Genomic DNA, 19303 nt, shown 5'->3' on the forward strand with positions numbered 1-19303 from the left:
ACTTTCTTATCATCACTGGTTTATCTAAAGTGCGTTAAAAAGCGTCGTTCGTCTTGTCTTTCATATTTATTAATCCATGCTAGCTGAAGCGAGGCAAGGCGAATCTGCGTAGTATATTATTAAGTTCTTAATTTATGTGTGCTCGCAGGAAACTTTTTGAAGTTCATTGTTTTTTTGTTGATGCTAATTTTAATTAAACTAGTAGGATTTTTTTCTCCTTTCCTTAAATAAAGATAAGATTTAGAAGTATTTCTTAATTTATTTACAGACATCAACGAGTGTCGCGAAGGTGGTATGGTGTGTCGCAACGGCCGCTGTCGTAATACGGCCGGTTCGTTCCGCTGTGAGTGCGCGCCCGGATACACGTTGACAGGTGATGGACGTAATTGCCGCGATGTCGACGAGTGTACGGAATTGCCTTCGCCGTGTGGACGAGACGGATCTCCCTCTTGTACTAACACTAATGGCGGGTAAGTGAGATGGTGCTATCATGTTTGAAAAGTATCAGTATCGTCTCAATACATTCATATATATTTATTATATTAGGCCGGCGGATTTTAGATGTTATATATGTATGTACGTAATGCCTGTTATTACTCGGGTTTCCTAATTAATGCGTGAAGCAAGAGTACCGTGTTTGATATTTTATGATCTAATGTGATAAGTGCATCTATTAAGAAGGGTTTTTACAAAGTCCTACTTCTAATAATTATTATACTTTGACTGCAGGTCAAATATATCAGATTAGTGCGATGAGTTGTATGTGTCTCCGATAGATATAAAATTATTACGTTTTGTGTTTTACTTTAAGGTGTTTGAACCAGTTAGGAAAAAGAAAATTTTTTTTTGTTTCAGCTATGAGTGCTCATGTGGTATCGGATGGCGGCTGGTTGGGAGAAAATGTGTTGATCGCGACGAATGTAAAGAGCTGCAGTACGTTTGTGCTGGTGGGGAGTGTCATAACTTCAATGGCGGGTGAGTTATTGTGTTCTGATAAAGGATCACAAATATTAAAAAAAACAAATTGTCTCCTAAATCTTAACACTAATCTCAACTCATGGCTATAAAATTGAATATGCAGATAATTTCAAAGACAGGTAAAGGTATTGTAAATAATGGACAAAGTCACGCAGTTAATCTAGTACTTTATCTTTATTGAATTCTCAAAACTTAAGTAATTTGTTATGTTATCAAAATAATTATATCATGTTGTTTTGTAAGATGTAGTTATTACAATATTATTTCACTTTGTTTTAATTCTTTTTTTTTTTAATTAAATTTAAATAGATACCGCTGTGACTGTCCGCTTGGATGGCGGTTCGACAAAACAGCAGCGATTTGTGTCGATGAACGTAAAGAACTGTGCTATGACGAGTGGGATGCTGGACGATGCCACAAAGCACGACCGTTGCAGTTAGGTCGGCCTGATTGCTGTTGTTCCGAAGGTAAGAACACTTTAAAAATTGTTGCTGTTTTTTTAACTAGTGGCAATGAAACGACGTAGCTCTCTAAACCCAAAAGTTGGTACAATAATTACGCGCAAAGATAGACGTTGTGGACGAAATTCATTGAATCGAATACGGAGTCCTTATTAGAGATAAAGTTTAACAATTATATTGCAGAAATAGTAATGTTTACATTTTAAATATAATTTATTTTAGGAGCTGCATGGGGCCGATACTGTGAACGTTGCCCAGTACCGAACTCAGCAGAATTCCTTCGCATCTGTCAAGGTGGAATGGGTCGCCCAAATTTGACACAAGATCTTGACGAGTGTAAAGTCCGTCCCGATGTATGCAAAGGTGGTCATTGTATAAACACAGATGGGTCTTTCCGATGCGAATGTCCGCCAGGATATATTCTCGATGGTACAGGACTTGTCTGTGTCGATTCAGACGAATGCGCTACTGATCCAAGGATATGTGGAAACGGGACGTGCACAAATACTCCTGGTGGATATGAATGTCGCTGTAATTATGGATTTACGCAGGGTACTGAGCAGGTAAGCTATGTTAAATTAATTTTAAAACTTTTTACACAAGTGGCCAGAAAATATTGTATGTTTTCAGGGTTCATGTATGTATGTATGCATGAATGTATGTATGTTTTTTTATTTCACCATCAGTTTTACATGCTTGAAGATTTGGATTTATGTGATCTCTGTAAAATTCTTAAACCATCCCAAGCGACACTGCCTCTACATGAATTAATTAAAATATTTAGCGCGGTCGTGTTCTTTAATTTTTAAACTAAATAATTGGACGTTGCAAATCCAGTCAGTTATTTGATAGGTCAAATATGATCTACGAATATTTATTGGGTTCTTAACTGGTGCGCTTTTTTCAGTTTTAACAGTTATTTGCACAATATTTTTCTAATTCATTCCCTAGACGTGCGTCGATATAGACGAATGCGCTGAAGGTCGGGCTTCTTGCTCGTTTCGCTGTCACAACACGGCGGGTTCGTTCCGCTGCACGTGTCCCTTTGGCTATCGGCTGGCGCCCGACGGCGTGCACTGCCGTGACGTAGACGAATGCGCCGCCGACCACGCCGTCTGCCCGCATGCCTGCGAGAATGTCGTTGGCTCTTACATATGCAAATGCCCCGAAGGTGGGTGAAATAATAATATAGTATGATATAAACTATAAAATTTACGGGTGTTTATCTTATGCGATTGTGCAGCTTTATGAATATACGTTTTATAAAAATATTTTTTTGGTAACAATATTGTAAAAAACTTATCAAAGAATATCAAAGAATAGAATATATTATAAACAGCACTGATATAATATAACAGTTTTGATAAAAAAAAAAATTAAAATTATTTTATTATCTTTAGGATATAAAAGGACATCAGCTCCGCACGATGCTCCGGACGCGTGTGAAGATATCGATGAGTGCGCAGAGCGGTCGGATCGTTGCGCTCCTGGCGTGTGCATCAACACGGATGGCGGGTACGCGTGCGACTGTGACGCTGGCTACGAGCCCAGCGAAGATGGACAGTCTTGTATTGGTGAGTTTTAAACTGTTGAATAAAAAAACATGATTATATCCGTGAAAACTTGCTTCTCCGTTCTGTAACAGGCAAACTTATTATTTGAAATGTAAAAATATTTGTTTTGCTTTTTAGATCGTCGAACCGGAATGTGCCACAGATCTTTGGTATCAGGTCGCTGCGTACCTGAGCCCTGGCCACGGTCTTTTGCTTCCACACCAACACCACCAACACAGGTCACCAAGTAAGTGAAATTAATATATGTGTATAAAATTACATCATGGTTTTTAATCGTTACTGAAATAATTGAATAAATTTGACACAAAAATGAACAACAACAATACTTATAAATTTTATTTATGTTTTGGTGGTAATCGATTTTTAGATAGAAAATAATATTTTAAAGATAACTATTTATAAAAGTGGTTTTTACTTGTAGAGCGCAATGTTGCTGTACTCTTGGAGTGGCTTGGGGACCAGAATGCGAGCTATGTCCTGTTCCTGGTAGTCCAGAGCGGTTGGAACTCTGTTCGCGAACTAATCTAATACCGGGCAGTATGGGCGGTGGTGGAGTTATTGGAGGGGGAAGTGAAACAATGATACCAGATATTTACGGCGATGTTGATGAATGTGCGGCTATGCCGGGTCTGTGTGCTCCGGGACGGTGTGTCAACACTATAGGAAGGTTTGTACGATGCAACATTCGTTCTAATTAACTAAAGACTCCCTTTGATTATTCATATTTCCATGCAAAGGAATAAATTGAATTTGTAAGCATACAGATTGATTTCAATACTGTACGATACGATACGGTTATCTGTAACCAAATATATTGAAATATATTAGAATGCTCGAATAACAATTATTTATATGTAACATTTAAGTAGCTAGTTACATACCACAATATGGTATATTAAATTGTAGTATATAAAACATTAGACAATACCTTTTCTTTGCAGCTTCCGTTGTGTTTGTGGACGTGGTTACAAAGCAGCTGGTGACATTTGCGCTGACATCGACGAGTGTATATCACGACCCTGCGATCATCTTTGTAAGAATACTGAAGGTTCATACGAGTGTCTCTGCAGACCTGGTTATGAAGTAGACGAGGATGGTGCCAATTGTAGGGATATAGACGAATGTGAACGAGGAACACACACTTGTCAGCAAACTTGTACCAATACGGATGGATCCTTCGAATGCTCTTGCCAAGACGGTTACGAAAAACGCGGCGATGCTTGTGTGGGTGAGTAAACATACAAACATCTAGAATATTCTGAGTAATGTGTTTCCTATGTAGAATTTTTCAAGATTGCGAAGACCTTGGAAATTACCAATCAAAGTGACACATTATTTTGTATTACGTTTTTATTGTACCATATACTTTTTTTACAGATATTAACGAATGTCACGAAGAAGGGTTATGCTCAACTCCTGGTAAATGTGTGAACCTATTAGGTTCGTATCGTTGTGTTTGCCCGCGAGGCTTTCGACTTGACATCACGGGCACGCGGTGCCTCGACCGGGATGAGTGCGAGGACGGTCGCTGTCAGTCTCCATGTAGAAACTACGCGGGCGGGTACCGGTGTGATTGTCCAGCAGGTTAGTAGCTTTATAGCTGTGCCCGTTTGTTTTTTTGTGTCAATTGTTAGACACATATATATATATATATGTATATTATTTAAAAAATCTAATTATACGATGATGATTTAGATATATTATTTACATATTGAAACGTAAAAATAAACCTTAGTCGTCTGTAACTTTATGAACTCGTTTATATTAAAGTTAATTAAAAAATATATTCATATACTTACATAGTACATGAATATGTAAATTAATAAATTATTTAATGAGCAAATATTGTGTCAGGTACGTCTCGTTCGTCGAGCGGAGTGTGTGTGCCGACGGACGCGTGCGCGAGCGCGCCGTGTGGCGCCTCGCCGTGTTTCCCTCTCGCCTCCGCTTACCGTTGCGGATGTCCTGCCGGGTACGGTTGGGATGCGGGACACGCGGTCTGCTTGCAGGTAATGACAAAACGCATTTTAAATGAAAACTGTTGTAACTTTACTTCAGAATAAGGGGAACATTTGTGGTAGTTGCCTAGGTCCAAATCTTTATCCAATTTTCGCTAATCATTGTTATCACATAGGTAATATAAAACAAAGTCACTTACCGCTGTCAGTTCCTATGTCCCTTAGATCTTTAAAATTATGTGCAATTTGGATTTTGATGCGGTTTTATTTAATATGTAGATATATAATAGTCATTTTTTATTATTAATAAATATCTGCAAGGAACACAAATGCAAATATTGTAATTTAAATTATGGTATAAGTTTGTTTATAATATGAATATTTATTATTACCAGTTGGCTGGTGGTTGTGCAACGGCGAGTTGCTTATTTGGATGTACACCATTCGGAGACTCCTATCAGTGCGGGTGCCCTGCTGGCTATCAGCTGGTAGGAGCTGGACACTGTCTCACTGCTCTGGACGGAGCACTACCTCCTGATGATATTGGAGATGCTCCGGTCTTCCCGGTACGAGATCAGTACAAAATTGGTGGAAAGAATGAGCTTATATCGACAGAAGGATGCTTCAGCTGCAAGGTAATTTTTTTTATGCGGTCATATGATTAATGAGGCTGATATGTTAATATTTATAATTTCTGAGGGTGAATTACAAATATTCATATTTGTTGTAATGTTAGTTGCAAATTTGTATTGAAGGTATAATTTTCGGTCTACAGATGAATGGACGCAGACGTAGGGCTCCAGAAGAAGGTATAATTTTCGCAAATGGAACTACTCTTGTGAGACGACGCAGAAGACGAAGCAGACGTTAGTATAATAACTGAAGATCATTATCAAGCTTGCTCGTATTCCATTTATTTCGGGTGCAGTATTATGATACTGCCAGCAAAAGAATTTGGCTATTTGTTTAAGCATATTATTATAAAAAATATAATTTTACGGAAGAAGTGAATGTTAAGTTAAAATTATATTTATTTTGCAGGTCGACGTTCTCTTTTAGAGCCAGAAGCCAGACTGATCGTTGTAACTGCCACTCCAAAACAAACATGGGGAAGAGCGCCTTTACTTCGACTAGTACCAGCTGAAGATGATGGCCACCCTCATTATCGTATCGCTTACGGTGATACTGAAAGAAACTTCGTTCTATCAAAACGAGATGGCACATGGGCTTTACGCCTTAGGAAACATTTGAAATCAAAGGAGATTCTTGAGAAGCAATTAGAATTAGAGGCTAGGTTCGTAGCACCTCCAGACATGAGTAGAAAGAGAAATAAACGAGAGATCGACGAGAATATACCAGCTCCATTACGACTATACGTATCGGTTCGTATCGCGCCACCGAAGCGCTGATTTAGAAACGTGTAGTGAGACCAACCTATCAGCGTGTAGAGAATCATAAACCTTATCACATTGTTTTAGTGATGAGATTGGCATGCTGTACGAGTGAAATAGATGTAAATAAAATATTAGGTGGATTAATAAAGCACTGCCATATAAATGCGAGTCAATTTGTGAAGCACTGCCATCATTATGTATTATTATTTTTACGTAATTTTTAATTATCAAATTTTCTTTTAATATATCAGCGTTTTGGTTTTTAATAAGGTTTGTCTCACTGCATAATGAAAAGGTTTACGTGATGTTTAGTTAATGCCATTAAATATGCGATTACATAATAAATAAATAATGTTATAACAATCATTTAAACTTACTAATCTTGATTATTTTAATCTTTTGCGAAATAATAATAAATTCACTTAATACTACAATTACTATTAAACATAAATGTTTTTAAATCGAATACTGTATTAACATCAATAAAATAAAGATTTCATATTTATTATGATGAAATAAATGTATAATAATCGGTTTCTTATTATGGTCGCATATTAATAGGTTTTGGATCGTCATTCAATTATTCAAGTCTGGGACGATCTCGTCGGCAGTATTAATTATGTGAGGTGATTGAATGCATAATACCTAGATCTAGTTAGGTATAGTATCGATTATATCATTCGGTATCGATTCCATTGGCGGTTTCATAATAATAATCCAAATAACGATTACAATGAATAAATATCGTCATTCGATTTTTATATTTATCGAAACCATTAGCGACTGTGGCTATTTCGATTTAAACTTTTTTTTAATATACCGCCATTTTCAAGTGCCAGTGCCAAGTGTTTATAATTAAGTACGAAATAGCAAATATTTAAGAAAATTATTTATTTTACATTTTTTTTTCAATATTTAATAATGAAGTTATAAGATCAACTTATTTTTTAATGGGACTTTCGTTAGATTATGCTTCATCAACCGTGTATGGTTTTAAAAAAAATGCAATAGATAATAATGTTTTATTTTGTAAATATGTGCATACAAATGGATATGAGTAATAAAAAATATATTGTTCGTTATATAACAATGTTTTAACTTAGGATGTAAGTTGAAGTGGTAAATTTTTAATTTAAAAAAATAAAGAAAATTTTAATTATCGTTTTTTTTTAATAAGCTTTTCTCTTACCTTTAAGTTAACATTACTTTTTTTATGTCTATAGATGTCTTGGGATTTTAGATTTCTATTGGAAACTACTTAGTTATTATGATTTTGTAGAATATTATTAATTTTTTCCTTCTGTCATAAGATGTCAAAATGTAATGTTTTTTAAGTCATACGTTAATATTCAATATAAAAAATTATCGAATACAAGACATAATCAATTTACACGTGATTTGTAAACCTGCACAATGTCGAAGAAACCAAACGAAGAATTCTCATGTGAGATGTTTAGTAACAAGTTCTTCATTTTGTGTGGAGCAGGAGGAGCCACAGCTTGCGGCAGCACACATACCTTACTAACGCCTTTAGATTTGGTAAAATGCAGGTTACAAGTCGACCCAGCGAAATATAAATCCATATTTAGAGGTTTCTCTATATCTTGGAGTGAAGGTGGTGCCCCAAACTTGGTTAAAGGCTGGGCACCTACACTCATCGGATATACATTACAGGGAGCGGCAAAATTCTCAGGTTACGAATACTTCAAGTACAAATTTTCTACAATGGTAGACGACGAAAGCGCTTATCTATATAGAACTTACTTATATTTAGCGGCAGCTGCATCTGCGGAGTTCGTAGCAGATATTTTCTTAGCACCATTTGAGGCAGCAAAAGTTAGGATGCAAACTACGCCTGGCTATACGTCTCAAATGAGGAAAGCGATGCCGCACATGATGGCTACTGAAGGATTCGGCGTTTTTTATAAAGGTTTAACGCCACTTTGGGGTCGCCAAGTCCCATATACTATGATGAAATTTTCATCTTTCGAAAAGACCTTAGAATATTTATATGACAATGTTGTGCCAAAGCCAAGAGAACAGTGCACAAAGTTCGAGCAATTACTAGTTACGTTTACTGCTGGATATATAGCTGGAGTGCTCTGCGCCATAGTATCACATCCATCTGATACCATCGTGTCTAAGTTGAACAAAGATCCGAGCGCATCGATCGGCAGTATTATCTCCGAAGTTGGTATGTTCGGTATTTGGCGCGGGTTAGTGGCGCGTATCATCATGATTGGCACACTGACCGGCTTGCAGTGGTTTATATACGATGCATTTAAAGTTTACACTGGTATGCCGCGGCCTCCTCCAGCTGCAATGCCAGAATCTCTTAGAAAGAAATTGGCTGCCAAGAAGTAAAATGATAATGTGGTGCTTATGTAAATGTTTTGCTACTTTAAAATAAAATTGTAATAATTTTCATTATTTATTTTAGTCTATATTTGTTTCTAAAATAATATACACTTTAATTCAACACATTCTAATTCTAATTTAACACATTAATAAAATATTTGTTATTTCGAAATTTGAGACGCTATGCATATTCGATATATAATTTGATATTATATTATGAGTATTTCCTAGTAAGCAGTATTTTATGAATATATTGAGGAGACTGGGCAGTTATTAGTTGATTCATTCTGAACTAAAATTTACCTGATGTTCAATAAAATGCACATTACTTTTTTAAAATAAGAACAACAATGTGATACGATGAACAATATGTGTACAGAGTACATAGTTTTGTCGCCTGAATCATTATCATAATTTATTCATAGATGATTTTGGCTATGACAGGTATTCACAAAAAAGTCCAGCTAACTATGCCAGAAATATAAGTTGAGCATGTCCACTCCTTATTAGATTATGTGAGCGAGTACTTTTTATATCCATACTTGTGCACTGTTTAGCGCAGTTGCTAGTCTTTCTTAAGAATGTCTGCCGTAGTCGAAGTTAGTCAGGAGGATATAAATAATGTACGGCGTAAGACCAACATTTTATGTTGGCAAGATCAGGGCCATCTTAGCCCATTCCTTTACCCTACGGCACACGACAATATGGTGTTTCAAAAATCGTGGATAATTTTTTTTGTTTCTTTCTTTTTAATTGACCATTTTATTTAATTGCAATTATATATTATATATAAGTGGACTTAAGATATCAAAGAAACGTCTGTGCTATTTTTTTTCATACTTTACAAGATATTTTATTACAATTTTCAACTGTTTCAAACTGAAGTTAACTTATGCAAAACAGGTAGTTTTACTCTTATTTTTAAAAGAGGTCGTGAGCCGTGGCCCATGTCTGCCACACCTGCATAAATAATTATATACCATGCGAAAAAAAAAAATTGAATAAAATGCATGATATATTTATAACAAATCTGATATTAAATGTCTATAAATATATTTTAACATGCACGCCTAAATGTGTTTGTTCTATGTGTTTATAATAATATTATGTTTAAATATGTATCGTTCAATATTCTATATATGCTTGTATTTGTGCTTGGCTTCAATTTATGTACATACCAAGGGTATTTAGTGTCAGTTACATAACTCTGATATTTCAGACATAGGCATTGTAGACGTGTTCTCTTGTAGACTAGAAATGTCAGATGTTGGATATTTGTGGCACGCTTATGTCCAAGCTTGGAATATATAGAATGTCAACGATATTAAATTGTTAAAATACACATAATTTAAGTAATCTTACATACTTACAGATAGACTGAAATAAAAATATTTTATTTTATTCTTGATTATGTTCGACGGAAGTTAATTAGTTATTTTATTTGAAATAGATAGGCAGACTGACAAATGGGCTACTAATGACAAAAGTATTCACACAGTTATACATTGAGACTAAATACTATTAACCATCTCTTACGTCGTCAATTCCAACCAACCAATATTGTTACAAATATTGGGATATTGGGATAATAGTGGAGGAATATAAGGTGTTATGTCCTTTTTGCCTATAGTTGATGTACCTACCCTACACAGGCTTACCCATCCTTCATACCGAAACTAGTGGAGTGGAGAATATGTGATTAGTGGGAATAATTGCTTACGTAAGAATTATTAGCATCGAGGACTTAAATAAGTAAATTATAAAAATGAACAATTAAAATAACTACTGTATAATCAACGTATATTTATTTTAAGAACACATAAAAACGCCTTTTTTAAAATATTGTTTTGAATAAAATTGGCGATATCCATAAAATTAAATCTTTATTAGGTCATACTTTTACCGTATAAATTTTGACACACATTCGACATTTGATTAAAAAAACCTATTTTAATTGAACGATTATTGAGTTGTTAATTATAATAACTAAATGGATAGTTAAAATATTAAAATCAGATTTAACGTCTAACCCATCAAGAATCGTATATGTCGGAGATATTGACGGGTTTCCTGGTACAGTTTCCATCACAATGAAACACACTTAATTCATAGAAACTTTATTTGTTATATTTTGTTAACAGTTTTTTCTTAAATGTTAATACAACATGGCGTCGTTATAAAAATGTTCGTTTCTTAAGCTTGCCTTCGAATGAATTAAGTGTATATTCACATCTACAACTTTTTATAATAAACTAATGCAATTTTTATATGAAATAAATATTCAAAATTAATATTTATTTCATATATAAAGACCAATATTTTACAACCATTGCCAATAAATGACGACATGCGTCCATATTTTCCAAAGAAAAATGTCTATTGAATATTAGAGCCTGATAAATAACAGTATTATGATTACAAATAACTATTTCATTTTAGACGTTTTAGACATTCATCTAATAAAATATAATAATATAAACGATGACTCAAAATATAAACATAATTATTTGACAACCGTTGCCGATAGATGGCGATTTGCGCCCATATACATACATACATACCATCAAATGCACAGATATATGTACATACCTATAAACATAAGTATGCCTATAAAGTCGAAAATGACAATACTTCAACCATGAATCGCTTTTATAACATATAAGATGGTACAAATAACTGTAAGAAAGATACAATGATAAGAATATTTATTTATTCCCATAAACGAATTCGAAGTGATAAATTCTCGACTGGGACGTCCAATAACGCGTTCATACCTCCAGAAGCGTTTAAGAAAGTGAGGACATTAACTCTTCCCTATCCGGGGCAGCAATAACAATAATGCAGGGATTTATACGTACATCGTGCCCCACTTACCGGATTCATCCGAACTCGGTAAATGGTCCGGTCACCCCGAACCGGCAATGTTTTATAAGTGGCCGGCCGATCGCAAACACTAACCCGCACATTTAACATAATCTTGGATTTCTCTTGAGCATCATTTTGTTAGGAGAATATCTTCTAAGCGTATAATAACAAAGGGTATCTTTTAATTTGTATAAGCTGTGTAAGTTTTATATTTATCTATCATTAGTGAGTTGTGAGTTTTATTTAGGTTTATTGCGTAGCATCTTATTAGTTATTTGTATTCAATGAATTATAGGTACAATAACTGCGGTTGTAGCTTTAATAATGTTTTCTACGGAAGCATATGAAGATCCTTAAAATGCAGCAATGCTTTCTTATAGATTTTACAATAATTATAAATTTCGACTTGGAATAAACATGTATATCCAATAGTTTCCTGCAACCGTATATTGTAAAAAGAAAAAAAAAATTAATAGCAAAATCTTTATGAAAAATAAATAATTCGGTTATTTAAATATTTTTTCCTAATTGAAAATTGCTGTTCTAATTTAAAAAAAATATAAAAACATTGAAACACTGTGTACGTATATAAAGACGAAGTCATCATGATAGTACATAGTTTTTTTTTTTATTATTTATAGAGCTTAGCCACCATTTGTGACTATATCGCTCTGTTAGTTACAAAATAAACTTTTTACATTTAAACGTAAGCATTTGTTAGTTATAGTTAGTTATAGATTATAGTACATAGATTTATGTGGTTATAAATCATGGTAGTTATAGTAGTATTTACTCCAGTTTCATTTTAAAATGCACGTGTATTTTGATATTTTGGGTTTAATAATAATCTGCAGCCATAATATATAGAATTTTGCTCATTTATTTAGCCTTTGTTTCGATGTAAATAATATTGATAGTATTATTCAAAATGGTTTTGTATCCTATGTAATAATATTATAAACTCAAAAGTAACTCTATCAGTCTGTCTGTTTGATACGTTTTCTCGGTCAAACCACTGAATTGATTTGATAAGATTTGGTATGAAGTTTGAACTCCAAGAAAGTACACAAACTACTTCTTATGCCTAACACCTGACTAACAAATCCTAAAACGCAAGCAAAGGGGGTTAATTATTATTAATTATTTGTTAAACAGTTATTAAATAACAGTTAAATTCGGATTATATAGTCTTTCTATTTTAAACGAATGGTGAGTGCAAAACCATATTCACCGTGCCCCTAAGCACCCAATACACATCTCGGGGTCCTTTTTCCAATTTATACCTAAAATATATTTTTTCAGCGCAATTTTTTTTATAATTATGACGTGTTTTTAATATATTACATAAACTATGTTATGAAGTAAAAATGGAGCTGGCCGCCGCAGGCCACTGCCGGGCAAAATATTACTCTTTATTTTGCGGAGAAGGTTAGTAGCTTATTGTCGCTGTAGGTATTAAGCGTGTGTGTAAACTCATTTGCACTCTCCATTCCTTTCTGTTTTGGAGGAGAGAAGGTTTTCTTTAGCAGAATGTCGTTTAAACGTTTGTTACCCGGTAATTGTTAATTAGTGTAGTGTAGTGAGATATACCATTTCAATTGATTTTAGTACTACACTAACGTAATATTACCCCCCAGATGGTTAGTGGTGATTTTCGTTTTTTCATATCTTCATATAGAATCTTTATTCACGTATCATATATATCGTGTATGTACACGGCACAAGTAGTTAATAATATTACAATACATTCGTACACGATGTTTGCCACGACGCATAACGTGACGTCATAGTAGTTAAATGTCAATATAGTCGTAACTCCAGTGTGATTGAAACGAACACTGACCGAGGCGTTAAAATATTACAGTCCTTTTTCTTATATTCTCGGCGTATTGTCTATTTGCAAATGTTTGCATTTCAGCCGTAAGTTACCAACCTAATGAAACGCATGTTGAAAACGAATTTTAATATGTAGATTTTATTCTAGTTACACGAAATTTGTTGAAATAATGTTCAACTTTCCACCGGGTCAATATGCCTAGTACAATAGGGTATAAATTTATAAAAAAATTGTGAGAAACATATTGCGTGTATCAAAATAGGTGAGAAATTATTATTAAAATTTGCCCACGCTTAAGAAGACGAGGTGGCCGAGTGGTTAAGGCGTTGGACTGCTAATCCAATGTGCTCTGCACGCGTGGGTTCGAATCCCATCTTCGTCGTATTGTTTTTTCTTGAGCTCCAATTGAGCTCTGTAAAGTTGGTATATTTTTTTTATAGTTTATTTTTGTAATTGACAGAAGTATCTCAAGAAACTGCGAATGAGAGCTAGGCCGAACTTGTGCTATTGTGTGTGTTTGCTGTGTTTACAAATGTATGTATGTATATATTACTAAAATATAAAACTGCGATATATGTATGTATGTAAGCAGATCATCAATTATTATTTATTTAAATAATATTATTATAATACTAATTTTTAAATAATAAAATATGAACTCTCCTTATTTATTAAATTATATTTTGATTACATTTTATTAACATTGCTTACCAAACGTTTAAAATTTATTTCATTTTGTTATTTTACGCATAATATAGCAAAAGGACTTTTGTTCAAAAAGCATGTCCCACGACACCTCTCGTTTTAACTTTAGTTTTGTAACATAACTATTATAAATTACAAAGGTAACGTAATTTGTTTGTTTTGCTAAGTTTAGATTTTTCAGAACATAATAGAGGGTACTGGGTATTGTATATGAAATGAAGATAAAATAAGAGAAATAAAACGTTCATACATTCGTTCATTCAAACGGCAAACGGGTATTGTAGATATAAAATTATGATTGTACAAAAATATATTTAAAAGAGTTAGTGAATAATTATAATAGAAGAATAAAGTCAGAACTTAGTAAGTTTTTTTTTTGAGTAAAACAAGACAAGCCATTAATATAAGAGTTTTCTTTTATTAACAATAACAATGTACGTCATTTTTTTTAAAGTATATTCTTGTAGACATTTTTATGATTTACAAAACTTTGTTCTGCTGTAAGCTATCATTATCTTTAACTAGAGAATCTTATGACGACTTGGGTATATTTTGCTGTCTACGATCACCGAATTACTTTTACCTCAGTAAAAATAACATTGACGTCATCTTGTAAAATATAAATTAAAAGCGCTATAATAATATTATTCTTGAATAAAATAAGATTGATTTAAACATTTTATTCTATGTATTTAGTTCCATACTAAAGAAATAAACCTACAATGTTTATATTAAATTTGGATAAAAATAAAAGAAAATGTTTAAATCGAAAGAAAAATGTTGGAACGAAAATTTTTGCAGTCAAAGATTTGCAAATTCTGGGGATACGTACTGGTTAAGCTTGTTATGTTGTTACCATGTTAGCGTTCACTCAACTTGAGTCTTATCGTGTTACCATAAGGAGAATTTTTCTTTGCCGATTCAAATAAAACATGGTTGTTTTCCCTCTCGTATAGAGCATTCAAAGTTTAGGAACAGCATACGACCAAGTCAGGAAATACGAATGAATGAAATAGCGATCAGGTATTTGTAGAAATACAAGACTTTACATTATACTAACGAAATTTAAGCTATATTATACACTATGTAGAATACTTGTGAATAAAAATGAGTTTTACTGAATGTTTATATATTCTTCTTAAATGTTTTGGTTTTTAGTATTGGTGTCGTGAAATTATTATTTCATCGCTTGCCTAGAGACACTTTTTACTTAGTGGTAATACTTTATATTAAACCGATCTGGGTAACACTAAATGAATTCATTATTATACCACCAAACACCAATAGCTTGTATTTCTATGTTTCGGTGTCACATCATCATACTTATGATTTTTTTTTATTTATCAATTTACTAGAAAGTTGAGACTTTCTAAAACGCAATTTTTAGTAAGCTTTGTATTTAAAACAACCTTTGCCGATTCAAATTGTCATATCTACCAATTCAATGCGCTTTATTTTTCTCGTTTGATCGGTTTATACACAAAGAAAATAATTGGACCTTAAAGAAAGTGAAGATTTATTATGATAGAATGTAGTTATATTTTAAATTGTAAAAAAATACTTTGTCAAATAGTACTAATAACAAGAAAAAACCAACAAAACCTCTTCAATTTATGGATGATCGCATTGAGTAAAGTTACGCAAGCAAACAAGTGGAAATTTTTAAAAATTTATTTTTTAATTATTTATTTTAAGAACACAATTGTGATATATGTAATAAGACTTAATTATAGGTGTAATTATCATAATTACAGTGATTCTATAAATAGTATATAGTATAGGAGGTAGACGTATAATAAAATTTCTTACAATAAATATTTATGCTAGAAATCAAAGTTTGAATTGATTAGAAAAATATTCTTCGAATTAGTAACATTATGGTTAATATTAAAAATGAATAAATAACAATTGTAATTATTGCGTGGTAGCTTAACATTTATTGACATGGGAGAACCTACTCGAATAAAGTATATTTTGATAAAATATAATTATTATATAACTTACAGCCGAAGGTTCTACATAATTTGTAAAATAATCATGTACGGATCAAATAAGGCATCAGCTTACTGCGAAGCATAAAGTGGCCCATTAAACTCTAGTTTTCTAATATGACTGCAAATTTGGACCTTTGCACCATCACGACATTTCAAACAGGATATATATTTCAAAATAGATTTAATATAAATTCTATCAAAGCCACATATTGTTCGCACAACTCAGTATAAGACTCAGTATATTGATGTACGGGTAAGAGCATATCCTATTTTCTTTTAACCATTTTAGCAGCGATTTTTTAACGTATGTGCATGTTGGTATAACCATCTTAGCGGTCAGTAATCAGGATTAAACTATCAACTTTCACACTCCTAAAAAAAGTAATAGTATTGGCCTTACTCCAGCATGCGCATCAATGCGGATTAATGGTCATACATGTGGCACATTTTCATCCAATATGTCATGCAGGTTTTCTCACGATGTTCTCTATTTAACGCTGAGCACCAGATGGATTAAATATATAAAAACAAATTAAGCACATACAAATACGTCGGTATGAACTCACAATTATCGGTTAAGACTAACGTGGACCTACTGGACCATCTCAGCTATTAAAATGTCAATCTGTAATACGAAGGAATTCAAGATATGTTACCAATTTGAATAAAATTATCTCCAAACCTAACAAGCATTTATCAAAACGGTTTAGGCTTATCCCAACATCCGGTTAGGTGCATGTACAAATGGAACAAACACGGGATTCCGTTGTATTGCCCTTCTAAGTCGGACCCTAATCAATTCAATTTTAAACCTATCTTAAATATTTACAATTAAATTAAAACGGCTACATTTATAGTAAATTTAATTCACGAAGACTTGCAGCTGAACGCTAAAGGTTGTGGTACCTCACCAGAGTTGCAAGGATAGACGGCATTAAAATGTTGGGGACGTCGTGACGCATGCGAATTTATACATAATATTCATTCTTTTCATCATTAATGTTTGTTTACTCGTTTTTAAAAATGTTTTTTTTTTTTTTAAATCAAGAAGATGCAGACCTTCATGAGTTGTCTTAAGTTACCACTAGCCGTATATGCAACAGTGTGGCGCGTGCGCTAGCCCGACATTCATCAGAATTTATAAGGACGCCTACATCTTTTGAAGAAGAACAGAAGTTGATGATGGAATTCCGCCAAATTAGGAACTTCCCATCAGTAATTGGTTGCATTGATTGTAGCCATATTAAAGTACAAAATCATAGCGGTCTTTTACCCCAATATTATACCAATAGAAAAGCATTAAACTTTCCCAATGTTCAGGTACGACTTTTAAGTATATTGGACATATATTTAATAATTGTATAAAATATTTTTTTATTTTATGTTATGTTTTAAGTCAGCATTGTTGTAGATAACTTGTGATGGTAATCTGCGCATCAGAGATATAGTTGCAAGGTGAAGAGGAAGTTTTCATGATTCATGGATATTTAACGAATCCACGCTTAGAGAAAGCTTTGAAGCAGTTTAGAGGAAGAATGCTAGGTGACTCTGGCGACAAACTAGAGACATTTTTGTTTACACCAACATTATATCCATATAAACGTGCTGTAGAAAATTTAAACGTAGGAAGGAATATTGTATAACATTGTTTTAGTGTATGGAAACAGCGCTTTCAATGTCTGCTCCATGGCATGCCAATGAAATTTGGCAATGTAAAAACTACTGTCGTGGCACTGGCAGTTTTGCATAATATTGCAATGGCACATACACATGTGATGGAGGACAAATATGTGCCCTCAAAAAATAGGCGAGGTAAAAATGCTGCAATCTTTCAAGCTCATATTGCAAGGCGCTTTGATCCCTACTTGCAGGTTGATTTACAAGTAGGGAATAAAAAAATTAGAATTAATTTTAAGTATTATTTTTTTTGTAAAAATATATTTTATGTTTTAGTAATTCTGCCTCCAACTTTCTAACCTCAGTTTTAATTTTATCATTTTTCATTTGTACTGCATACAGTTTCCTCCTGCATTCAAGTTCAAAAGCAGCAACTTGTTCTGCAGGTGAAGAAACTTTAATCTCGTAACTCGTGGATCTGAAAAACTACAATATATTTGAAACATTCTTTTATTAAGAGGACATAACAAAGCGATGTATTTGGACCACCTTTAGTTCTTAATATCTCACAACTTATCTCAGCTCTATGTTTTTTTACTAACAAATACAAGAATTAATAAATTTGTTAATAGTAGTGAATATTGTTTGAGATTGAAAATACAATAATAGCAAAACTAGATTTAAAAACCACCTCTCTTTTAAATCATTCCATGAGTTCGTGTCGGTGTTTTTATTTTCTATAACACGAAAGCGCTAATTCGCCAAATCTTTTAAGATAATCTTAGAAAACAAAAAACAGTAAATTTTACAAATTCATGCCTAAAAATTACAGTGCAAAATTGTTGACTTGTGAATATGACAAAATTACCAACCAACCTTATCTCCCTCTAGTCAATTTTATTTTGATGGACTTTTATTGTGAAGTTTCACACTTACAAAAGATTCGGCAAATGTGCGTTTAATGTATGGTTCAGGAGGTTTTTTATATGTTTTTAAATAATTTTATCAAGCAAACGTAAGCGCAAAAGGTAACTAGGGACTTGATTTGGCTTGTTGCTATGATTCCTTCGCGATTACTTGTTGTAATGAGTTTACAATTCAACAGTCAGCCTCGTTGGTTTAGTGGCTACTACTACTACTAGTCTGGAAGTTGGTAGTGTGTACACACCCGTGCCTCCGAAAGCAGTTCTCGTTTCGCCGCTCATATCAGTATTGCCGTCCCATCATATTATGAGAGTAAGGGAATAGAGAAACCTGTTTGTGAGAAACTTGTGCATATTATATTATATTATTACATATTATCATATTCTGCGTAGTTGGCTGATTCCTTGAGGTTACCGAAATCGGTCAGGATGGCATCATCATCACAATTCAACAAATTTTTAATTCTATGTTCGTATTATCTTGCGAATTGGCTGGTACTGCAGGCAGAAATGTATATAATGAGTAAATTACATTTAAATAATAATACGTTCATAATGACACATAAAAATCTAATTAACTAATTAATTATAAAGTCTCCGATGAGCTTCTGAGACTGTTTTAATGGACTAAGATTATTT

At 33.3% G+C, this 19303-nt stretch overlaps 2 protein-coding genes and 1 non-coding gene across 5 annotated transcripts in view; all 3 read left to right on the forward strand.

Annotated features, from left to right (window-relative positions):
• Positions 1-7525, forward strand: part of LOC113398693 (fibrillin-1-like) — a 43058-nt gene extending 35533 nt beyond the window's left edge. For all 3 annotated transcript variants that reach the window (XM_026637559.2, XM_026637557.2, XM_026637560.2), the window contains exons 39-52: positions 269-470; positions 856-975; positions 1288-1445; positions 1662-2002; positions 2391-2610; positions 2840-3013; positions 3131-3239; positions 3435-3680; positions 3955-4241; positions 4391-4597; positions 4868-5022; positions 5367-5606; positions 5747-5837; positions 6013-7525. In XM_026637559.2, coding sequence (XP_026493344.2) covers positions 269-470; positions 856-975; positions 1288-1445; positions 1662-2002; positions 2391-2610; positions 2840-3013; positions 3131-3239; positions 3435-3680; positions 3955-4241; positions 4391-4597; positions 4868-5022; positions 5367-5606; positions 5747-5837; positions 6013-6380 — 2918 coding nt within the window. In that variant the 3' untranslated portion in view covers positions 6381-7525. The remainder of the gene's footprint in view (positions 1-268; positions 471-855; positions 976-1287; positions 1446-1661; positions 2003-2390; positions 2611-2839; positions 3014-3130; positions 3240-3434; positions 3681-3954; positions 4242-4390; positions 4598-4867; positions 5023-5366; positions 5607-5746; positions 5838-6012) is intronic.
• A 158-nt stretch (positions 7526-7683) lies between these two features.
• On the forward strand, positions 7684-8754 carry LOC113398694 (solute carrier family 25 member 3-like). The gene has a single exon (XM_026637561.2). The coding sequence runs from the start codon at positions 7779-7781 to the stop codon at positions 8727-8729; it is 951 nt and encodes a 316-aa protein (XP_026493346.1). The 5' UTR covers positions 7684-7778; the 3' UTR covers positions 8730-8754.
• Positions 8755-13725: 4971 nt separating this feature from the next.
• On the forward strand, positions 13726-13807 carry Trnas-gcu (transfer RNA serine (anticodon GCU)). Its single transcript has one exon. It is a non-coding gene; the product is annotated as a tRNA-Ser (tRNA).
• The last annotated feature ends 5496 nt before the right edge of the window (positions 13808-19303 follow it).

This window comes from Vanessa tameamea, chromosome 14 (genome assembly GCF_037043105.1).
Source record: "Vanessa tameamea isolate UH-Manoa-2023 chromosome 14, ilVanTame1 primary haplotype, whole genome shotgun sequence".
NCBI lineage: Eukaryota > Metazoa > Arthropoda > Insecta > Lepidoptera > Nymphalidae > Vanessa > Vanessa tameamea.